The sequence below is a fragment of the Calonectris borealis genome, chromosome 2 (assembly GCF_964195595.1).
Source record: "Calonectris borealis chromosome 2, bCalBor7.hap1.2, whole genome shotgun sequence".
NCBI classification, from domain to species: domain Eukaryota; kingdom Metazoa; phylum Chordata; class Aves; order Procellariiformes; family Procellariidae; genus Calonectris; species Calonectris borealis.
Window position 1 is genome coordinate 9,348,643 of NC_134313.1, and position 24,786 is coordinate 9,373,428.

General features: G+C 42.7%; 1 protein-coding gene across 1 annotated transcript in view; it reads left to right on the forward strand.

The window, feature by feature from the left end:
• Positions 1-20,158, forward strand: part of NDRG1 (N-myc downstream regulated 1) — a 39,938-nt gene extending 19,780 nt beyond the window's left edge. The window contains exons 4-16 of the mRNA XM_075141126.1: positions 3,860-3,965; positions 5,660-5,780; positions 7,766-7,828; positions 9,491-9,551; positions 10,010-10,096; positions 12,307-12,363; positions 13,310-13,413; positions 13,793-13,849; positions 14,798-14,849; positions 15,595-15,642; positions 17,208-17,243; positions 18,573-18,624; positions 19,370-20,158. Of these exons, the coding sequence (XP_074997227.1) occupies positions 3,860-3,965; positions 5,660-5,780; positions 7,766-7,828; positions 9,491-9,551; positions 10,010-10,096; positions 12,307-12,363; positions 13,310-13,413; positions 13,793-13,849; positions 14,798-14,849; positions 15,595-15,642; positions 17,208-17,243; positions 18,573-18,624; positions 19,370-19,635 (1,110 nt within the window). The 3' untranslated portion in view covers positions 19,636-20,158. The remainder of the gene's footprint in view (positions 1-3,859; positions 3,966-5,659; positions 5,781-7,765; positions 7,829-9,490; positions 9,552-10,009; positions 10,097-12,306; positions 12,364-13,309; positions 13,414-13,792; positions 13,850-14,797; positions 14,850-15,594; positions 15,643-17,207; positions 17,244-18,572; positions 18,625-19,369) is intronic.
• Positions 20,159-24,786: the final 4,628 nt, after the last annotated feature.

The following is a 24,786-nucleotide window of genomic DNA, read 5'->3' on the forward strand; positions in this document are numbered from 1 at the left end:
AACCCAACATTGCAATGCCACATTAAAAGCTCAAATATTTTTGACTTCGAGATATTGAAAAAAAGAAGTAAAAATAGTATATGCAAGTATTAGTATATTAAATTTCTTAAGTAATATGACCTTAAAATATACTGTCTCCTAGCAATTTAAAAGGATTTAAATCCTGTTTAAAAGCTCTGAAGCTTTTCCCTCAGTTCTGAGGCAAGAGAAGGGAGGTGTATTTAATGGGCATAATATTATAAATTAAAATAAAAGCATGAGATGGTAATTGAGGATTAAGTATATTTTAAAGCTTTAAAATAATCTTGATGGAATGCAGTATTTTGCTTAAAATATAAATTATGGCATTTTTAGCAAGATGTGCAATGTGTGTGTGGTTTTCCTTTTTAGATATCTAAAGTATGTGGCAGCATATCCCATACTTCAGAAAACAACCTGTTCATAAACATGTTTGTCAATCCATGTCTTCCTTAGCCAGAGTGGAGAGGGGAACGAATAAATGAGCTCTCCTGTGTTATGGACTTACAAATTGACTCCAACCTCATGACAGAATTTCAAAAAATGTCACTTGACCCAAAAATAAAACCTACTTTAGAATGGATCAGCGCCTTCAAACTAAGATAGCCTCTCTTAAATTGCATGTATCAAAAGTATTTTTGTGTGTGTTTTTAGGGCACTAAGATAAGACTGCACCTCTGTTAAAGTGAGAGATGTGGACAGATGGTGTGTTTGTCTTTATCCTTCTATCGGATTAGTGTACCTTGGATTTTTTTCCAAGATAGTGTTTTAATACAAATCAGTTGAAGAGCCTCTTACTATAATGTTGACGTTGATTGAGATGTGCTGCCATCTGTTTTCAGTGCTCTGCATTTTGAAAACATCCATCCCTACATCACGTAGACAAATCTCTTGATCTTTAATAGGATCAATAGGGATGTGAAGTTGTTGGTTTGATGTCACCGAAGAAACTGGTTTGAACTGATTGTTTTTTAGGAGAACCTTTTGGGTATTTGTCGTTAAGAATTCGCACTAATGGAAAATAGCGCAACCTCTTGAATTAGGGCAGTCTTACTGTGAAGATAACGAGGAATTAAACCAATTGTTAAACTGACTGTGATTTATGCCAGTAATTAGGACTACGGTGACCTGTCGTCTCTGAACTATTTTTAGTTGACACTGAGTTTGAACTAGACTCAGACTTCTAGTTGCGGAAGAATTAGCTGTGGAGGTCAGTGGGATGTCCAGGTTCAAGGGTCTGGCTTTATCTACATGAACAGATATTCTTTTCTTTCATGCACAAAGAATGAAGATCCCAAATCTCAAAAGATGGTCCCTCCTAAGAAAACACCTTCTAGGTTTTCACTGCTGTTACTGGAAGGATCTATCAATAAAAATCTGATGATACGAAATGTCTATTAATCTTTAACTGAGGAGGAAATAATTTCTATATTCCACACTCAGCAGGAGGTGTGTTAGACAACATCGCTTACTCTCATTACTGGTGTTAAGGTTGCCAAACTATCGATTTTTATGCTTTTTATTGAAAATTATCTAAGTACAGAAGGAAGGTAGAATGTGGAAAATATTAACTGCTGTTATTATTAATTGCTATTATTATTAATTGCTATCTATAGCTACTGCAAATCTCTTCTGGAGTATTGTATAATGAATATATCTACAATACCCTATTTTCTGCCAAAGTGAACCTTACAGTAACATTAGTATGACTGATGTAGAAATAGTTTAGACTTGGAAAATATTAGATTTCAAACATTTAAAGTCCTCGGTTTTGTTGTTGTGGAGAATCATTCTGACTTACACTAATTTTTCAAAGTCTTTTGTGTTCTCACTGGAAACTTTAGTCCTGGCTTTTAGGAAAGAACTTGCTCTGATTTTATTTAGAGTAAGTTTGGGGTATTCTAGCATTTGAGACAATAAAACCTGAAATGAAGCTAAACTTGCCAAAACCCGATGGAAACAGCAACAGAAAAGACTCTGCTAATTCCCAGGTTTGAAACTTGGCACTTAGTACACTGTGTGACAGAGACTTAGTTCATCTTTGATGTTTGAGCTCTATTAAGTACTTCTCCTGGTCAAACGTGACTCAAATCCTATTTAAGAATGACGTCCTCATGAATTAGTCTGTTTTGGTTTTTCTCGCTGGGCATTATGGGAGTCATAAGCCTATGCAGGGTTACGCTTGTCTATATAACCCAGTTTCCTACTTGGACAAAGTAGAAACCGGCTCCTCTGTCTGACTTGCTGGATTTATCACCCTGTTTTGCCTAAAGATGGTGCTGGATGTGGAAGATACAGCTTACCTGCTAAATAATGCAGTGAGTATGCAGAGGGATGAATCTCTAAGGAGACATAAAAGCTGAAAGTTGGTGTTTCAACGGAGTATAGTTCAGATAGCAGCGATGCTCAGCTCGCCCAGCGTACAAGTGGAGGGGGGATCTTGATTCGTTGCTGTAACGTAACTTAAAGCTGATGTAAATTTGTAATTGCAAGGAAAATAGGTGAAGTGTGGAGTGGTGTTGCCTAGCATCCTTATTTTCAACAAAATGCATGGTGTAGTCCGTGTATTCCAATTAAAGAGCTGAGATTTAGATCAAATTACTACCTCAGATTTCTGAAGAACTTTTGGGTTTTGCTTTGTAAAGGTTTTCGCAGAGGCTGTATGCTCCTGATTTCTACAGCATAATTTTTAATAGATTTGAACTTAACTTGGACTTTGCCTCTGGGCATTACTGCACGGAGCAAGCCAAGCAAGCCCGGCAGCAGCAGACAGTACACTGCACTGCACGGCTCGGGTGTCTGTGTCCTGTGCAGTAAACAAAGTATTCTGGTGAAATGCTAAGGCGGGCTACTAACTATATACTGCCCTGACTGTTATGTGAGTGTAACGGTACTGTAAGTGTCATAAATAGCTGGTTTGTGATTCCCTTTATACATGTTGGCAAAATAACAAGTTGGCAAAATAAGTTGTTTATCCCCCTCTGAAGTTCAAGTGCAAAAGAAAGAAAAAACTCTTCCGTATGTTGTGGATGTTAGTACGACCCGAGTCCCATCTAACTTACATAGACATCCAATAAATAGAAGATGGTGCTTGGGGGGGGTCTTTGATTTGATAATAAAGGTGTCCTTAGCTTTAAGATCGTTAAATAGTACAAACTCCTCTTATGTCAAATAATAGCAGTATGCTTCTTACTGTTTTTTCTCTGATAATCACCACAACAATGCTATGGATATGCTGCTCTATAGCAAACTTTAGACAGTTGGGTTTGTGCTCAGGTCTATACATAGCAAGCCATAAAGCTAACACGCAGGGCTGTTGTATTTATTGGGGAAGGCTACTATAATCACAAGGCCCCACAGTGTGATAAGTTTCTATGGCGAATACAGGCTACTTAATACTGCTTTCTTTGGGGAATAGAAGTTATTTGCTGAGTTAAAATCCTTTTCCTAGAAAACAGAAGTATTTTACCTTGGCAGCTTGCACTTTTGCAAATGTTGACAGTCATAGTTGTAAACTGTTGTTATTTTAGGTGTCATCGCATCGAACTGCTTTCTTTTTTTTTTTTCCTTATGCTTTTAATGAGGTTAAAAACTATTTAACTATTCCCTCAGCATCTGGTTAGAGCTAGCAGCTTAAGTGCTTCTGTAGTTGTCTGACTGGAGTGGATGACAGCCGAATGTCAAACGTTAGCAGAGAGCCCCCGCCGTGGGGGAGAAGGGGGTGTGCTAGCACAGAATTGACCCTGGGAGGGGGCAGGACCTGTGCCCATGGTCAGACAGAGGTCTGCTGCCGCGGAGCACTTGGACCAGCCCCTAACAGACCCCTCCTGTTCTTTGCCAGGAGCAAGATGTGGAGACTGTGCATGGCTCGGTCCGTGTCACCATGTGTGGGACTCCCAAAGGGAACCGGCCGGCTATCCTCACCTACCATGACATCGGGCTGAATCGTAAGTACTTTGTATTTAATAGCACAGGCATGGCCTAGTTCCTTAACACTACTGCTGTAATCCAAGGTGTGGAAGCAGCGATGGTTAGGAAACCTCTCCCAGGTCCTTGCTTGTTTATGTGCATTGCAACCTGTTAGATGGTACCCAATTCCTCTCTTACAGCAAGCTTAATTCTCACATTTTTTATCCTCGCCAAGTAAATAATTGGAATATTTCACTTAAAGGAGCAGATCATCTCTGGTAGCTCATAGTGACCATGTATAAATGCTGTAAAAACGTCTATAGGGGATGGCTGAGAGTATGTTGCCAGCAGGATTGAAAACAACATTGCTGGTGCTTTGTCTTAGGTTCCTGTCTGATAACCAGTCTTATGCTGCTGTGGGTTTACATGAATTACATGTCAAATCAGGATGACGAAATGAGTGCTGGCGTTGTGTCCTTAGCCAGTATTAAGAAAATAACTTTGATAAGTGCCTTTTATCTTATCTGTCATATCCAAGAATATAATGACCTAATACCCAGATCTGCTCTAATTTCTTCTTTTCACCAGTAATGTTTGCTTCACAAAATTTACTGTTTCTTAGTCAGTTATGAATATTCACATTTAAAAACACCTGCAGATCTTTAAAGTCTGGGTATTGCTGGTGGGCAGATATTACTCATAAGAAAAAAATCTGTTTTCTTGCCTGTTTTTTGTGGAACTGCCTTACTTTATTTTGGATTTTCAGTGGATCAGGGCAGAGCTTAATCTGGATCCCATCTTTGAATAAGACTTTTTTCTTTCTAGAGTTACAAAGTCTATCTTTATGGTGAATAAACTTTCTCTCCCTTTGAAAGGGGAGGAACCTTTTCCCAAACTTGCATATTCTCCTAAAGCTGATTTTAGCTAAAGATGTTTTCTATTCTGCAATGATTTTGCTTGTGTGTTGTGGTGTGAGGACATCCAGAAACACACACAGAATATTGAACCATTTTCCAGCCATCTCAAAGATAGATAGTGCTACAGAATTCATGCTTTCCACTCCAGGAAGAAAATATGCTAACCCTCTCCCCACATTAATATTGCTTAAAAATCAGCAATCAAATCACCTCAAGTTGAGAGCTTACAGCATTGAGTATCCCAGAAGGACGCTTTTGTCTTGAGCTGCCTGCAGCAGCCGATCATGTACTGTTTATCTTGTAATGTTTGGGCAAAAACACAAGTCACGATCTCAGCCTTGGATACTTTTTTCCTCCATCTGTTTTGACACAATCCAAAATAAAATGACTGGACAAGTAAATGGATAATTTCATCTAAGCCAAAACCTGGGATGAATACTCCTGACTGCATTTTATTAGTATTTTAACTTTGCATAAAGAATGATTTTTATATTTTGGTGTACCAAGCAAATACTTCTGGCAGGTACCAAAGTAACATGGATAAACCTTAGCTGGCCATGAGGAAGGAGCTGTTCAGGGTTTTTGCTTCAAGGAATTAAAGCAAGTTGCCACAGGTTGCTTTGTAGCAGGGCTTTACTGGTCTTTCCTCCTTAGAAATAAGGGACTGCCACTTTTCACAGGCTATAACATAGCTCACCTGACTGAACCAACTTTTCATTAACCTGCAGAACAGGTTAATAAATGATTTTATTATAGCTGCAAACTTACTATTTCCCCTCAGCATAATTACTCTATATTTTCTTTTCCTTCTCAAGACAAAACTTGCTTCAATCCTCTCTTCAACTTTGAGGATATGCAAGAGATCACCCAGCACTTTGCAGTCTGCCATGTGGATGCACCTGGTCAGCAGGATGGAGCACCGTCTTTCCAAGCAGGGTGAGTTGTCAGGGAAACAGCCCATGCTTTCAGAGTTATCCTCTTTCTGCAAAAAAGTCTTGATCTGCAGTTTAATTAAAAAGCACTTGCAGCAAACACAGTAGTTGGCTTTTGAACTTAAATCCTGACACTCTCTCTCTAAGGTACTGGAGCTCTGGGAGCTCTGTTGTGTCGTGTCAGTTCACAGTAGACTTTGGGGCTGTAGTTTTGTGTTTTATCTCTGATAACTAGGCTGCTTGTAAAGCAGTTCCTTTACAGATGTCTACATCTGTCAATTTAAATATCGAGTTACCTTGTTTTGTAATGACATCCTGAATATAAACACAAAACTAAAATTGTTACTATAAACAAGACAGGCATTAGCCACTATATAATGTCCTTCCTAAATCCATGGTTTTTTACGAAATGGCAGCATGGTAGATGTTGATAAGTAGACTTGATAACCTACCTGGAAAATCCAAGTTGTTGGACAGTAACAAAGTGATGTAGCCCCACAGAATGTCATAGATAGCTGCATACCTCTGACGGCGTATCCTGTATGATGCTGTAACTCTTGGAAACCTTGTGTGCCATGAGCACTGTCTTTGCCAAAATGCTTGTCCCGTTTAGTTCAAATGAGACAGGTTTGCCTTAAGATGCCCCTCGGATAGGAATCAGCTTGGTTGAGGAAGGGAGCAGCCAACATGCCAAGGGGAGGGTATAAGGCAAGGAACAGTTGTTCTGTAAGAACTAGGTATTAAGGAGCTTATATGTACCCTTATTGCATGAGCCAGCCTATTTCCCTTCTTAATTTTTAAGCTGGTCTGATGCTGAGGAGGTCACGATGGGCCAGGTTCTCAGCTAGCGTTAACTGCAATGGCCCAGTTGTCTACCAGAGCAGCCTACAAAGCTATTTCAGTCACCCTCCTTTGTATTTGTTTGAATCACGAGCTTTTAAGTGTCTTAACCCTCATGTCCTGAACAAGCGTTAACACTTCTGAGTTGTCAGCTGCATAGGGCATCCGTCATGATCTATGCTAGTAAAGACCACTGCTTAATAACATCATGATGACAGCACAAGAAAGTGTATTACCTGTCCCAGCCCTCCAGCTGGGAGACCAGCTCAAGTTAAGTCACAGCTGTTGCAGTGACACTAGCTTTTGTCGTGACAAGGTTTAGTTTCCCAACAAGAAAATCTAAGAAAATAACTTAAAGTACTTTTGCACTGTTTGTTTTTTTGTTTGGTTTTATTTTGGAGACTAAACTAAAGAATCATTAGGTGTAGTCCTGATGGGAAGCAGAGATTTGGATGCATCCTAGGCAGATGTTCTCCAGCTACTTTGCGTGGATTTTTTCCATGTGCTGCTCAGTTGAGATTTTGCTCAGAATTTCCTTCCCTCAAAATTTTGTTTCTGCTCTGCAGAAGACCAGGAGCATTAACTGACAGCTGTTTTTATTGAACTTCCTCAGCAGCTTCGTAGCCCTTCCTATGCCTTCATTTTCTCCATCAATATTAATAAAAAGCGATCCTCGTTTATCCTGTGGTAATTTGTGTGTCCCTGAAAACATGCATGCAAATTATTTGCCAAAGATCTAGATCTCATTGCTGTAATCTGTGACTGTGCAACACAGGGAAACTTTTGTGGTGGACCAGAAGTACAAATGTGGTGAACGTGGCTGGAAACTCACCTCTCAAGTTCAAACTTTTTCATAAGTTTTGAAGTGTTAACTTTTCTTGGAAGAGATTCATTATGGTCTGTTTTGCTCTCACGCAGACCAGACGTCTATCATCCTGTAACTCACATAAAGTACCATACAGATTATGCTCATATTTCTGCTAAATTACTTACTTGTGCTTGCTCCTGGTTTAAATTCAGCTCATACTGTCAATGATCTCGTAATGAGCACATTTGGTATTAAATCTACAGTGACCGCTGTGTCTCTAAATATCCAGCCTACTCTACTGAAAGTGGTGTAGTAACTCCACAAACACATATTTCTTGTAGGTACGTGTATCCCTCCATGGATCAGCTGGCCGAAATGATTCCCGGAATCCTGAAACAGTTTGGGTGAGTGCAGAATTATTTACTTATTCCCCTCATTCTTCCCTCTACGTGGCACACCGAAAGAGCAGGGCAGAGCAGGTATTTGCCTGTGCTGCCCCTGAAGCTTCGGTCTGGCTATCCGGCATTTTGTTCGCTAGAATTTATGCTGGCGGCTGGTTTTAATGCCTCTGTTGTAGATGGATCACTTCTGCCTTTGTTTCTGAAAGAGCTTATTTTTTGGCCTTTTTTGAAATGTCTGTTTATTTTTAAACAGGAAGCAAGTTTGAGTGAAATCCCGTGTGCCTAATTTAGGGGCTTCCTCCAGTATTTTCTATGCGTCGCCCTCAGAGGGGCAGGGCACAGACAATCTGTTCTTCCCACTGTAACAACCCACACAACTGTGTGGTTAGCAGAAGAAAAAACATGGTCCCATCTGAAGACACTTACTGTTTTGTTTCTGTGGCTTGAGTGTCTTAGGGGGTCAGTCCGACCTCCTTAAGCCTCTCCTATTACCAAGTGCAGATGCCAGATGGCTGATGGTGAAGGACCTGGTGGCAGTGTTCCTATGTTGTCTACCTGGAACAGGTTTAGGTGTGTGTCCTCCCTTACAGCTTAGCTTTAGCAGCAGCTGTAGCTCAGAAAGCTACCTTCTCTGCAGAGTTGGTGCTCCTGGTACATGATGGAGATTGCAGGTAGGCACCTCCAAGGGCTTTTCAGACCAAGCAGAGAAAACCTGGCATTCGGGGTTAGGCAGCCTTGGAGAACAGACAGGCTGGACTGCTGGCGGGGGATTTAGTCTCAGGCTGGCCCCAATTTAGACATTGTTCAGCTGTTGTAACCAGCTCTTGCAATCCCTTTGACCAGTTTACCTCACTACCTTCTTAAGAGATGTGTTTTTTGAAATGCCTGATACAAGGCACAGTGTTGCCACTTCTGCTCTTGTACTGAAAAAAATGCTAACATAACGTCAGTACCTTGAAAATCAATTAAACTGGAGTGTACTTACCAAGCCTTGATTTAATATTGCTAATGAGAATGAAATCTATCCTCAGGTATTTTCCTAAAAGCATTGTATAACCTGTTTTTCTGAGTGGTTTTGTCTAGTCTTCCCTTCCATGTATTTTCTAAGACCGTGAAGGTGATGCTTTAAAACCAATTTCAGTTAATGCAAATATTTGGTTTGTCTCTGCCCTGTTTGGTTATGAAGTTTAAACTTAATCACCCCCGTGGCTGGATAGCCTGAGAGGTTTCCCTGCCAGCCCCCCGTTAGAGAGGAATCAGCGTCCCAGCTGGGTAGCTGTATCGTGGAGGGGAGGGGGGAGCTTTGTATTTCAGATTTCGGGACTGTATCTTGTAAGTTTTTCTGGCAGAGAGTAACCATTTCCTCCCGGGATCAGAACAATACTATGGTTGCTCAGTATATTTACTTAAGATAAGTGAGAATTGCTGCTGCCCTGCAACGCATGGGGACCAGTGTCCTGCAAATCTGCCGAAAACAAACCGGCTGCTACCTCGAGCTCCTTCCTGGGGCCGGTGGCGTTGCTGAGGGTCCACGGTTTACCCGAGCTGCAACCCACCCCTCTGTAGATGCACGCTGGCGTGTGAAGGAGGAAGGCTGCTGATGTGGGTCTATTTAGTTTCGGTGCCGTCTTACTCATTCGTCTCTTCCGTTTTATCGCTGTGCAGGCTGAAGACCATTATAGGAATGGGAACTGGAGCCGGTGCCTACATCTTAACCAGATTTGCTGTAAGTTTCGTGGAGCTTCCCTAAAGCCTTGAACCTGATTTCCCTGACGTGTTGTCGGCCCCGTAGCGCGTGCAGAGAATTCCTGCTCTGCCGTGCCCATTTAAGTAAGCAGTTAGGCTTTTAAGTGAAATACCACAATCTGCGGGATAGCTAATCCAGAAGACCCAGATTTTCCATTTTAAGGCCTGGGCTCTACCCAGTTAATTTGCAGAAGGTTTTTTTAATGGGAGTTCTCTATTTAAACTGAGGGTGGAGAAGAAGTTAAATCTTAATGTTCTCCAGCTGCTCAGTTGAATTGCTTTAATGAAAAATTTTTTTCCATACATACGCTTGTTTTGTGCAAGATAAAACTAGACCTACCGCCTTCCTCCCCAGGAGATAATTTGCTAATTTAGATTTTATGCTGACTGTCAACTTGCAAAGGATATGCGATGAATCTTAAGTCTTTTCTTTTGCAGTTAAACCACCCGGAGATGGTGGAGGGATTAGTTCTCATTAATGTAAACCCTTGTGCTGAAGGTTGGATGGACTGGGCAGCAACTAAGGTAAACATTTTTAAGTTAGAAAAATAAATCATATTGTGAGCCTGTCGAGCATGAGGAGCTGGGCAAGCTTGTGTGTCAAGGCATGGCTGCAGACACAAAATATCCCAGGCTAATTCCTTTGGGGTTTATTCTTCCATTTGCAAACATACAGCCGGCTGAACATGAGCCGGCAGTGTGCCCAGGTGGCCAAGAAGGCCAACGGCATCCTGGCCTGTATCAGAACTAGTGTGGCCAGCAGGAGCAGGGAGGTGATCGTGCCCCTGTACTCGGCACTGGTGAGGCCGCACCTCGAATCCTGTGTTCAGTTTTGGGCCCCTCACTACAAGAAGGACATGGAGGTGCTGGAGCGTGTCCAGAGGAGGGCAACGAAGCTGGTGAAGGGTCTGGAGCACAAGTCTGATGAGGAGCGGCTGAGGGAACTGGGGTTGTTTAGGCTGGAGCAGAGGAGGCTGAGGGGAGACCTCATCGCACTCTACAACTACCTGAAAGGAGGTTGTAGCGAGGTGGGGGTTGGTCTCTTCTCCCAAGTGACAAGCGATAGGACGAGAGGAAATGGCCTCAGGTTGCGCCAGGGGAGGTTTAGATTGGACATTAGGAGAAATTTCTTTACTGAAAGAGTGGTCAGGCCTTGGAAGAGGCTGCCCAGGGAAGTGGTTGAGTCACCATCCCTGGAAGTATTTAAAAGACGTGTAGATGAGGCCCTTAGGGACATGGTGTAGTGGGTATAGTGGTGTTGGGTTGACGGTTGGACTCGATCTTAGAGGTCTTTTCCAACCTTAATGATTCTATGATTCTATACCTCCTGTAGGGCTAGTGATAAAAATAAGTACTTCTAGGAAACAGATACCCATGGTATAATGGAGCTACTGGGTATGGACAATTCTTAAGAGCTAACAACTGCTGGGGAAAACCTAGTTTAACCTGGACATAGGGTAGTTTTGGAAACAACTTTCTTTCAAGTAAACTTCAAGCGTAGTGTAACATTCAGTTCTTTCTTGTCCATGGCTTTGTTTACCAATACAGTCCAAAACGTGAACTAGAGCACAGAAAAATGTTCAGAACAACGTCTTCCAGGTTTCAATCATCTAGCTGAGTCTTAGATGCCAAAAAGACTCAGAAGCTACAGTAACTGTGGACAGATTGTCCATACAACCAGACTTTTAAGTGAAAATGTTCACATACAAAGAAGCTCCTGTTAACTGTATTCTTTTGTAGTTGTAAGAAAGATTGCAATGTGGGAAAACAGGCGCTGAGAACTGGTTTCAAGAATCTTCCTGGAACCAGTATATATAAATAAGTATAAATGTTACATTACATGTCACTCAGATTTAACCTGTTAAAACATTTTTCAGGGTAAACTGATGGAAGGCACTTTGCATCATTCAGGGTCATGTTTAAGTGAATGGCAGTTGTTATGAACACTCTGAGAAGTACAAAAATTAGTGCGTCATCTTTTAACCACACATAGAGTCAACCCATTGTAAGTGTCTAGGGTGATATTAAATGTAATGACAACCTGATAATACTAAGAGAAACTTTCCAGAGCTGGGATGTCACATTCTTTCAAGGCTTAGTTACTCATTTTTTTAAAAATAGTTTTGCATACCAGTTTATTTTGGTAAGTTTGATCTGGAAGTATATTTAGTAACTCTTCTGCATTGAGATGTACCAGTTGACCTATTTTGATTATCTCACCCAACGTCTCACTGTAATTAAATTCTTCCATATCTGTGCCTCTGCCTTCCACCTCTCAAGTATTGCTGACCTTAGGAGTGCAGCGGGTGCCATGTATCCTTCTGTCCTTCCAAAGCAAGAGCACGTACTCTGGGACGTGAGCGTTAGGTACCAGCTCCAACGTATTGTCAATGTGGGTTGTTAGGGAGGAGATTAGGCAGTGAGGTTAAGTGACACCCATCTCGCTGGTTTGCTTGGCGTTCTTGCAGGGAGTGATTCCATATATACCTATGCTACTAGTAGTGTGTTCCCTATATAACTGCATTAGTAAAGACATCTTATGAGAATAACTCAAATGTAAACAAGCCCTAATGGTGTTTTAGTTGGATTGAGGGGGGGGGAAAAAATCAATCCAGGATATTGTACATACAAGGACAGCAGAGAAACATCCATTGGTCTATTTATGGGTAATTGAAAGGCTTCAATTGTTCAAGGATTGTTTTAATATCAGATACTTAGATAATCTTGCTGTTCAGATTTCAGGTTGGACAAATGCTTTACCAGACATGGTCATTTCACATCTTTTTGGAAAGGTAAGGATGTTCAAAAGATTACTCTGATGTATTCAGTCATCTGTATTTACCTCCTGGGGCTGGGAGGAGGGGAGAAGCCTTCACTTAAACAACTAAGTACAAAGTTAAACTGTGAGATAGGATTCATACTTGTGTTCCCAGTATTTTGGAGGGGGTATGCTGCCATGGGGCTTGCTGTGTCCTGATGGCTCAAGTGCATCTCAGTCATAACAACTGTAGTAGGAGCAGCTCCCTGTGTAGACAGCCAACACTGAAACATCAGTATAAGCGTGGTACGTGCTCATGTTCTGAGCAGAATTACCCCAGAGATTTTTTTTGTAATATAATTGTAACTCTGGGAAAGCTGGTTATTAGTACTAACGGTGCTCTCCTGTGCAAGCCTACTTTAATGGCAAGTGCTATACTGTTTTCTGAGGCTACTTTGCTGGGCTTGAAACTCTTAGTAAATGCAATGGAAAACTCTGTTCCAGCAGAACAAGGAACTAACCTATAAAGACTTTAGAACCAAACTGTTTGAAAATGTTAGTGATTTAAGTCATTGAAGCTTAGTTATTTACTATTGTGAAATTGAGTTCCACATTACGTATGTTTGTAAGCTTTCAACATCTGCTTTATGCCAGAAACATTTATTGAGCTTCTTACCCTGAATCTTTGTTTTGTTATAAAACCTCACACTTGTCTGACTGTAACCATCTGCACTACAACTACATGCTTTGCAGTCGTATGATCTTGACATTACGCCATACTGAAGTTTTAAAGCGAAAAATGTGGTACTGCAATCGGAGGCTCATGTTAATTCTGGGTGACACCGCTGGGTGCTAGAAGTTGTCCCTTCCCTAGGTGCACTCCTGTTGTGTAGACATGAGTCTAATACACGACTGTGTGCCATGTCTTCAGATCCTTTCAGAAAATAGCCCTATTCTGAACGATTCTGTCTCCACTGTAGGAAGAGATTCACAGCAACCATGACCTGATCCGTCATTACCGTCAGCATATTATTAATGATATGAATCAAACCAACCTTCATCTCTTTGTCAACTCTTACAACAGGTAAATACATTTACCCGATTTCTAACTGGAAACTGTTTTAAGAGTCTGTCCAGCTCTTAGAGCCAGTATTACTTGTGTGGTGGAGTTACTTGTGTTCCCCCAGTATAAAGTTCTGCTTGAGTGCCTTTAGGCATCTCAGGCGGTTTGCTTAGGGGAGAAGGACCTTGTGCATTTCTGGGGAGATATATGGTACATTGGGACTGAACTAAGACATTGATACCTTGGGGTAAAGTGGTTCTCCATCAGTTGTGGAGGCTGCAACATGTATCAGATTAAATTAAGATATGTGAGTGTCTGCACTTTCTCTAAACTATAAGAATATGGAAGTATCTGTAAAATTTCAGTGTATCAAGAGCCTTTGTCTTCTCGGTTTTTTTAGTCGGCGAGACCTAGAGATTGAGCGCCCTGTTCCTGGAATAAATGTTGTCACCCTTCAGTAAGTATCTTATTTCCTACCCGTTCACCTGTACACGGTGTGAGCCAAGAGGTGTGGTCAGTGGGTGTGTTGCATATGCACTGCAGAGCTGTGGCTGAATGTGCTTATGTGCTAGAAAAGGATCTTATAACTTTGTCTAGGGGATAAAAGGTTACTGCAAGTCAGGGGCTGCCATTAGGAAGGCTTCCCCTCTTCAAACTTCAGTCATATTACCTGAAATGGAAAGTTAAGTAGTTCCTGTCACTGTGCGTTTGCAAACTTAGGCTTACAGAGTAAGTACTTGGAAAGTAGATGTACTTCCAGCTTCACCTGGAAATATGTCCTAGTTAATGGAAACTATGCCTCTGAATGCACTTAAGTCATGCCTATGCAACCAAGAAAACATAAACAAAACCAATTAAAAAAAAAACCACCAACAAATGTTCAGGAAGGTGGAGCAGATATGAGAATGACTATCTGCCAGATCTTCTGCTAATAGCTTTTCACTTATGCTGTAACTTGTGCAACGAAAAAGTTGTCGAGTCCTTTTCTGCTCAGCTGCTGGTGTTTACACACAGGAGACTTTGAGACTCTGCTCCTCTGCCAATCTGGTTGAAATTGGATGGACAGGTCCAAAAGTCGGAGCTGAAGGGGCAGGGGCGGGTGGGGGTGAGACTTTGATGCTGATGCCCACATTCAGTTTCTTTTAAAAGAAGGAATAAGAGCACTGGGAAGGGCTAATTGCTACGAGGTGGGGAAGAGGACAGGTTCTCAGGCAAGGTGTCAGAGCATGTCAGTAGATCTGCAGCTAATACAGTGGATTTGATGTGTGTTTGAGGTGTCTGGAATACAAAACAAATCATTTTCACACACTTAACTGTCTCATCCTTCCAGCGACACAAAATGTGGCTTAGGGCAAGTCTGGGCCGGATCACAGAGATAATACCGCTTTTGTGTGCTTCTTTGCAGATGCCCCGTCCTGCTGGTGGTTGGCGACAGTTCCCCGGCGGTGGACGCCGTGGTGTGTATATCGAGCCGTCTCGGCCACCGCGCTAACGGGCAAGCGAGCCAAGAAGCCGTGCGAGGCCGGCGGAGCTCACGCCCGCGCAGCCACCTCGCTGGCTATCGATCCGGCCCAGCTGGCTCTCCTCTTTCAGACCCCGGGAGAGCTGCCATTAATTCCTCGCTGTTTGTCCCCTCTGTGCACCATTATTTAATAGCTGCTGCGTTAGGAACAATCGCCACAGCAGTTCCAGTGAACCGCAAATATTTTCCTTTAGAGAGGAATCTGCTGCTGGTATTTTAGCTTGTTCTGTGGTGTTGGAGCTCTGCCCCGGGTCACTATGGAAGCGAAGAGCTTCTTTTTGACCATTATAACTCGCCCCAGATGACTGGGTGACTTCAAACATTGTGCCTTAACGGGCATGCCCAGTCTGCTGGCCGGTGGCCATATGGCTGCTCACCACTTGGGACGCTACCAGATGACCCCACATCACAAGATAAACAACACTTGTTGCCACTGGAGTCCCAGAAACAGATAAAAAAAAAAATCTCTAATTCCCAGCTAATGGGTTGGTTTGTAGATGGAAAAGAATACTGTCAGAAATGTGAAATGACCTACTTGGGTTTAAAGACATATACATAGAGTCTTTATGTGGAAACCTAAGATGCACACTTCAGTCTGTATTAAGCCAGAACTGCTTTCATCCAGCAGTTCATAATTAAAATTTTTGTATAATGCCTTATGCTGCTGTTCTTTAATACAGGTTGAATGCAACTCAAAGCTGGACCCAACAAGGACCACGCTTCTGAAGGTAATAACAAAAGCTGGGGTTTTTTTTAAAATAAACATTCCCCTCATTTAAAATCAGCTGGATTAATTAAAAAAGCAGAACCAGAGCGATGTGCTGCAGTACAGATAACACGATGAGAATCCTGTTCTGACGTGGAAAGCCAGTTCCTTCAGCGTAAGAGTATTTTAGTGGGATAAACTAGACTAGGGGCTTCTTGTCAAGGTTAACAACACGGAATTTTTCAGCTCCTCCATTTTAAAACACTAGAGGTGAGACTTGAAACTCTCAGTATTTCACATACCCGTAATGAATTTGACTAGAGCTGGCAAAATTGATCTCGACGTATTTCGAAAGGTTTGAAAAAGCCATCAGCAGAGTGGAAGTGCAAACCAACTCGTTCTGTTCCTGTGCTTGCCTGTCCCCCAGCAGTAATGTCAGATGAAGAGGCCATGGTTTTGTCATCCTGCCTTTTATGTGGACACAGTCCAGGACATCTTACTGTTGGAAATGACCCTCTCACTTTCCAAAAACTTGATAAAATGCACTTTCAAACAGCAAAGCATCGTGCAAAGGCTTTGGCTGATACTTGGCATTCAGAGTATGGGTGCAATCTTCAGCTCGTTAGTGATGAAGTAAAATGCAGTGAGTGTAATAGCATGCAAATGGTGAAACACGTTTGGTCATGCTTCTGCTGGGAGCTTACTGTATCTCTCTTTATTGAACTGGTCAGTGAAAATCATAATAAACAGATTTTTTAAAATGTTTTTTCCTCCTAACGTTGAGGAGTGACACTGCTGATCTACCACGTGGACGTGGCAGACTCACCCTTAGAAAAAATCTGACACTATCTCAGATCCTCCATCAGTGGCCAGCCTTTGCTCAGCCCAGGGATGTGGCTGATGCCAGATCCTGCTACGGGCCTGTTTTGCTGCTAACTAATCCTAGATAGGATTTGGGGTTTCCTGTAATTCACAACTCAGCTGTTTTCAGCTTGTGGTGTTCCTTGGAACAGGATTGTTGTTGTTGGGTTTGCTTTGAGGGGTGGAGTGGCAGGAAAAGTGAACTGCTCCAAAAATATTGCATGCACTCAAGATAGCTTTTCTAATTTGGCTTTCCCTGCTTCCCTTGGCGAGTCAGGCTGATGCTTGCCATCCGCAATCTCAGCAAATCGTTGTTCCCTCTCACCTCTGAGGTTTAGGTCTTTGTTCTCTCTCCCCTGTTTGTCATTCAGGTCAATACCGAGTCACGTTATTGTAGTTCAGAGCTGAACTTGTAACCAGGACTAATAGGCTAGTTTCTAAAAAACTGGTAATCACTGCCTAGCAAAAAAACATTTATTTGTAGCTCCAGACTATGCTTTGCCTGAGGGTCAAGACATGCTTTGCCTGGGGTTTTCTGGGGTGCAATCATAGCTTTTATAAATGTTTAACTGCTTGCTTTGATGCCTTCATCTACATACATGTTACTCACACAACAAAAGGAAATGTTTTTCTGCCAGATAGCTAAAAAAGTCATTTTAATATATCCTGAGCATAATTGAGTTCCTCTGGCATTACGTTAACTGTCTGTTCTCATCCCCGTTTCAGATGGCTGACTGTGGTGGGCTCCCTCAAGTTTCCCAGGTAGGATTTGGCTGACGGAAATCCTACTAATCCTGTTCTGCAGCGTGTCAGACTGCAACAAACGGGTGTTTTCCTGTAGGGTACTTGCTGTTCCCAAATGTCAGCCAAAAGGATGGTTATGATTTCACGAATAATGATGTCAGTCGGTCATCTGAGCTTTCTTTTTTCTTTAAAGACCAATGAAGCGCAAAATTAAGATTGGGAGGAGATATTATTTCCACTAATTAAATCTTAACTGGGTAAAGGTCTGAGGTGGGAATGCAGAGGTATTATTTTATGCCTATCTACTAAGCTAACATGGATTAAGGCTTGAGCACTAGTGGTTTAAAAACATATTCTTATTTGGACTATTTATAGTATAGATCAGGAAAGTGGGAGGCAGGAAATAACAACGGTCTGTTCTTGCATACACTGACCCGGCTTGACTGAGAATGAACTGGAGTTTCTGAAATATATTTAGGCATAAATTCCAAGGCTGCTAGTGAAACCAGGCTGGGAAAGTTAAAATTTACCTACGCTCTAGTGTTGCTTCACTAAAACAGCTGACCTGTAAATCAGCTTTAGGATGTGATGTTTTCTAAACAGATTTCTAAGCAAGATAAGGTGGTGTTCTTGATCTTAAGGAAAAAACTGATTTTGTAATTACCTGCAGCTGAGAAGTCCCTATACAGGCAGTGTGTGCTCTTACAGTGGGAGGTGGGAAAAGGCTTAAAGCCACAAAGGAGTATGTGCATTGCTCCTCTCTGATAGTCTGTTCCCTGAACTGATGCAGACAAAATTATAACAAAAATATAGGCAATATTTGCAAGATCAATAATTGAGGTTGAGGCTTATTTGGCCACTGTGTCAGCAGCAGAGAAAAATAGCGAGTGCCTCATTGCAAGAATGTCACTCATAAGCAGTTGTGCTTGTGTATTCCTGCTGAGCTTTCTTGCCCTATAAACATAACTATCAGCTCTGACTAGCTGAATTTGCTCTCTGCTGATTCAGAGTTGCTGAATTACCGATGCCGTATGAACTGCCTTGTATATTTTGTGAGGCCAATTGTTTTATTTTGGCTCATCTGCCTCAGTAACTGTGCGAGCAAAGTTTGGGCCAGGCTTAGACCACCTGTAGTCACTTCTCCGAAATCTCATTCTCAAATGCAGCTAACAGATTAGGGAGGGGAATGGTGGGATTTTCTCATGTAAGTGAAGATTTCAGACATTCAGTAGAACCCTGAGAATATTTAAAATCGCTATTCAGATAGGGCATCTATGGTATCTATAACATTGCAATGGAACTAGCTTGCTGAGCACTGTATACAATAATACTCTCTTTCTTTTGCAGCCTGCCAAGCTTGCAGAAGCTTTCAAATACTTTGTTCAGGGAATGGGATACAGTAAGTATCGATTTTATGGAATGGTTCACCTGGCTACCAAAGTTTGTTGGGCATCTAAGCACCCAGAGAGTCTTATGATCCCTGATGTGTGATCTTTTCCCTATTGGATATGCATTTGCAAGGGGAAAAAAAAACCACCTGTGGTGTCTGGGCAAAGGGTTTTCAGACCAAATTATGTTACTACGTAGTAGAGAGCTTTGTAGAGAGCTTATACCCCCAAATACCTGCTTTTTACTTTATCTTGATATTTTTAAGGTGGATATTTGTAATAGTGTCCCCTTGTTGCATCACAGGCGATGATTCATATGCTGCACACGACATTTAAAACCTCGTTAGTTCAGAGACGACTTTAATTTGTAGCTGTGTGTCCTTCATGTATGTGCTTCTGACAACTGCTGTTGTGTAGATGCATTGCTGGCCTGGGCTGCCAGCGAAGGTTAAACATCTGAAAGTAACAGAGGTCTGATGAGTCCTTTAGTTTTCCTCTGGCTTGTTGCGGCCACAGCGACATGCCATAAAGCTCTGTCGTGAATCCCTCAGCCCTGGCCACCAATTTTGCCTTAGTGATTTGGGCTCCTTAACTGTACGCCTGGAGCAGTGGTGGTACTTCTACACGTGAAGCTACCATTAAAAGTATATATTCAACCCTGAAGGCTTCTCCAAGGGTGGTTAGGGCTGGAGGGGAAGGCAAGGGCTTCCTTCCAAGCCCATGAAGCAAGGCATTAATGAAGGACTCTTCTTCCAGTCCCCTCTGCTAGCATGACCAGGCTGATGAGGTCCCGCACCGCTTCTGGCTCCAGCGTAACCTCTTTGGAAGGCACGAGGAGCCGGTCTCACACCGGGGAGGGAACGAGGAGCCGGTCTCACACCGGGGAGGGAACGAGGAGCCGATCCCACACCGGGGACGGTGCCAGGAACCGCTCCCACACAGACACGCGCATCGAGCTGACGCCGAACTCGGCAAGCAACGCTGAACAATCAAGCCCCAAGTCCATGGAAGTGTCCTGTTAGATGGCTGTGGGAGGTTTAAACTGGTCACAGTGTGAAAAAGTAATGGATGCCCCCCGTGTCTCGCAAAAACATAACTGGTATTAATCTCAAGCTATTCTGTAGGATGAACTCTGTTCACCAGGGTCTGACAGGGACCAAAGAAAAGAAGCATCTCATTTGCTCTGTCGTTATTCTTGTAACTCAGACAGTTGCTGCTATTGTGCCCTCCTTCAATGGATGCCAAATTCTAAAGGATACTTGCCAAAAGCTGATGTGGTTGTAAACACTTCACAGTCAAACCAGACTTGCTTAAAATCCTCCTTTAAAATCAAAGCTGTTACATGTCCCTTTATCTCTTATTCTCTTGAAGTAAACTGGCACAATTTGAGACGAGTTTCAAAGAGGGGGAGAAAAAAATCACTATTATGGATGGCTTTTAAAGAAGGAAACGAAACAAATGTGTTATAGCCTCATGTTGAAGCTGGAGTCGAATTCATTGTATATAGCTTGACTTCAAATGATAAAGAAGTTAATGTATCGTGCATTTATAGGCCTTCTAATTCATTAGTATACAAGCCTGTTTTCCTATGTACAATAATATCCTACTAAAATAGGCGATTTTAATGTGACTTTGAGACGAACTAAATCTTTAAGCTTTTTTATTTCACTTTTCTGAGATTTAGTTCCGGTCTTCCTTTCCTTCCCCCTTCCTAGACCCTCAAACCTGCTTAGCCAAATGAGGACAGGATTTAAATTTGATAAGCAAGGTAGCATCTTCTCTTTGGGATCTTGGGCCAAAGGGTTTACTATACTGCTAAAGTTGGTATAGCTGTAACAAGTAGGGTAGCCTTACATGCCAGCAAAGCAGAAACAGCTTGATTTTTCCTTCAAACAGCTTCTTATCTTTGCAACTCAAGTTTTTGTGTCCAGCACAATTGTGATAAATTCGGAATTCTATAAGCGAAGCCAGATCCAGCTGTTCTTTGTCAGGAGAGATGAATAACTGTGGGATGGCATGTAATTAGATACTGTACGTTCAACTACCACTAATCACTAGATTTGAAACTCTGATGAGATCTCACTGGTGCTGAGAAGTGTATTCCACAAAGTCGTGGAGCGGCAACATTGTATCTGTGAAATAGAGTGTTTAATGACTGCGTAAATGTCACGATCTGCTGGTTCTGCATCTTTACGTAGCCTCCCGATACCTTGGGTTACTTTCTTCGATGCTTAGTGGCTTGATACCTTTCCGCCAGTCAGATTTTCACAGTTGGGTGTTCTTAAGTTTATCCTTCCATAGGTAGTGGGACAGGATTTCCCGAGCTCCAGTGCATACCTGCTGCATTGCAGTCCTCACACAAACGAGAACTCAAATGCCGAGCAGTTAAATAGCAAATGTTAATACTTTGGAATTGCTTGTTCAGAAGAACACCATCTAGGTTACTTTATATTGACTAACTTCAGCTCTTGTGTAGAATATCCGTAACAGTTTGTGGGAAGAAAAGACAATTTCCAGAAAGAATAAAGCTATTGTGTAAAGTCTATCAAGAAAAGTTTCTTAATGAAGTATTTGTATTTATTTCAAAACAAATAAATTTGTAACTTTGCAATGTCTGGTGTCTTAATGTTTTACCAGGAGTACTATAGTCTTTCTCAGTGGGAGTATATTTGTATCAATGAAATCTTTTTTTCTTTTGCTCATATCTCTGCCCTTCCCTACTTTTGTGCTCAAAGCTTTTTTTTTTCTCCCCACTCCAGCCTACTATTTATACTAAGAAAACACAAAACACTGCAGTATTAAGTGTGACTGGCTATTCAAAGTACTTAAGGATAATTTTGCTTTAACAAATGCGTAACAAAATTGAGGGCTTGGTATGGAGTATACTATTAATTTGCTGTTCGAAGTATTCTTTTTCTCCCTAGATACAGTACTGTCTAGTGCATAGGTCTGTGGTCTCTACGCTGACTTCCGCACTGGAGTTGTTGCCATGCTTGTTGCATCCTTTCTGTTCCCAATCTGATCTGTAAATCCGTTGATGTGCGACATGTTCCTCACCAATCTCTGAAGGTATTTGGGCCTCTTGACCGAAATTGCAGATGCCACTTTGAGTTTCCAAAAGCTGATCTTCTTGGACCTCTTGCAAGAATCTAACTTCAGAAAAGGAGAGAAAAGATTAACCCTTCACAAATAAGTTTTAAAAGGAATCCCCAAATACAAGAGGGAGAGGAATCTAAAGGTGCAGGAAAGAATTAAAACATTGTTTTATTTCCGTCTTTAAAGCAGAAGTACAGTTGTTCTTGTTCACCTTAAGCTTCTATTTCTCTCAGTGGTTTCCTGTTAAAAGATGGGGGGGTTTTTGTAACTTGAGCAGGGGAGGCATCCCTCTGCGGGCTTGGAGGCTCCCTTCCGTGGGTTACAGGGGCCTGGGAGCACTGATGCTGTTCAGCCTTGGGGTGGTTAGGAAATAACAGAGCCCGGTCAGCAAAGTGGATCTGCTGTGCTTTCTGCATCGGGACCTTAGTGAGGAGGTGGTGCTCGTACCCAGTGACTGATGTAACATACTGGGGTTTCAGGGACAGGTGGGTTGGTGGCTTTGCTGGAACTATTTTGGGCTGTTCCTTCTTCCTGTATGGCAAAAAAATCCCACGATAAGAAGAGGCAAAAGCAAATATTTGGCATGTCTGAGCCAAGGCTCTGCTAGATGTGATGATTCAGCAGTTGTGATTGGACTGATACCAGCAAAGGGCTTGATGTGGTTAACCACAGCCTGTGCCAGTGCCAGTGAAAATGGGAGGGACCTGTGCCAACTCATCTTACAAAAGAAGGGCAAAGTTATGTTCTTCGCTGAGCTTTTCTGGGAATGGCTAATCATTCCTTCCACAAGGACACCATGGTGTGCCTGTCAAGCCTAGGCAGTTTATTTTTGTTTAATGGGGAGGAATGCATCCAAGCCTTCTTGCAGCACAAAGGGATCTGCGAGCACTTCGGAGCAGCGAGGAGTTGCTAGGACCACTATAAATGTCAGCTTTGCAACAAAAAGTATTCATTTGGCAAAGAACAGTGTGTACCTGTACAGAAAAGCTGGAGGACAGTACAGAGGAGTGGTGTCTTACCTTTTACAAGGAGTTATGACTCCTCTTTCCTTGCGGTACTGGCTTCCTGGCATCCTTCACGTGTGCTGTAACTGAAGAGATGCAAGTGGCTTGCAGACTTATTAGAATTTTTTATAAAACCCCTTCCTAGAGCTAGCAAATGCTGAGTTCTGCATTATTCTTGGAGACAGAGTTAGCCTGGGTACTGTAGTGTCATTAAACCAGAAAAGATGAGGTGGGGTTTCACCTTTTTCTCAAAGGATGAATGGCCACCACCACGGAGCAAGGAGCTCCTGTAGCATAGGGGAAATTCAGATTGGATAACAAGAGGTTTCCAGAAAGTAAACAGTTCACCCTTCACAATGCTTTTGGGGTTATAAAGGGTGGAAGAGGAAGATGGGCTCCCAGGGACCAACAGGCTTCCTGATTGCATTCGTGTATCTCAATACCAAATCTGTGCTGTAGTGGTGCTCTTCAAAATCGCTAGTAGAAAGGATGTCGTTGCTGAAATCTGAGTTCTTTCCACCTCTGCCTGGGCCTTGACATGTACTGTACAAAAATCTGGCTAAACTTCAAGATGTCTTTCCCCCTCCCTGTCCTTGCAGAGGAGGAATGGGAGAGGATGTGCCAATACCATGTCATCGCACCAGGACTTTTGTGCTGAAGGATGCTGCTTTCCTCTTTAAAAGTCTCTAGAGACTAAAACAGCTGGAAACTTTAACCTAGATGTGTTTTGGGGGTTTATGATTAATGTCATGTGTTGCAAGCCATGGACTGAGCTGGAGAGAAAAGAGTTTATAGCAAAGCTGCTTATTTTTTCTCTCCAGTGCTGGAATCCTCTTCCTGTCTGTTTTTGCACCTTTGGCAGAGTATCTGTTGCAATCCTCAATGTGCCGGTAACGGGGTCTGTTGTTTCTACCAACACAACACATTGAGCAGTGTCTCCCAAGTGCTGCTTGCAACTTGGTCCTCCCCCTTCCCACATGCTGTCTGCTTTTTTTTTTGCACTATTTTGCACTATTTCACATCCACTGAAAGTCTCTCCCAGTCTGTGTATATGAACAGCTGTTTTGATGTGTGGATTTAGTGTTTCCACTGAGCCAAATATAGGCTTTATGTTGATAGCTGATCACTGCTACGCCTAATGTTTAAATAACTGAGAGAAAGGATGTCAGGGTATTTTAAGAGATCAACCCTTCCCCCTCGGCCCTTTGTAACAGACAGAAACAGCCTCTCACTGTTTCTATCTATTGCTTCATTAAGGGCTCTATTCATTTTATAAACAACACAGCTGCTGACCAGTGTTGGGGAAAAAAAAGAAGGGAAAAAAAAAGCCTTCTGATTGCAACTGCCAAACAGTTCAATGTCTGTTCCCTGCAACCCAGCGTGGGGATCGTTTGCTCACCCAGCACCTCCTGGGGCTGGACCAGAGTTGTTATTCGGATGTAATTAAAGAGGCAGCCCCCCACCTTGCGTATTTTTGGCACTGGTGGCTGTGGGATGTACATCAGACACTGGATGCAGATCTCACTGGGCATCTGCAGAAGAGGGTTGGCAAAGGGGATAGCAGGCAGCTCTTCCTTCCCAAGCGGCACCACCGCGGTGACCTGCGACCCACAGCAGAGCTGGAAAAAATATCCTTGGGTGACCTGCCACTCTCTGCAATTGCTTATGGCTGAAGTGGATTATTGTATTCAGGTCAAGGTCAGCATGCAAAGGGGGCTGGGGGAGGGAAGGGCTGTTTGCCGGGCGGTTGCACTGGCGGAGGTCTAGGGCAGCTCCAGGCAAAGCCTACATGAGCAATGGCACTCAGAAGAAAGCAAGAGGTGCCACCGGCCTGGACTTTGCAGCCCTTGGCTCTGCGCGTGTGTGCATGTGTCTGTGCGTGCATGTCCATGTGTGCAGGTCCTGCGAGGCTCAGCACCCTGCACGCAGCAAGATGGGCAGGGAAGATGAGGCTGCTGAGCTGTGGTTTCACCCCACATGGCAAACCTGGCATCAGCACGGGGCATGGCCAACCTGCTTGTAGGGCTTGGCGAGCCTGCCCCGAGCAAAGGTGCCACCCAGCCCCTCGCACAT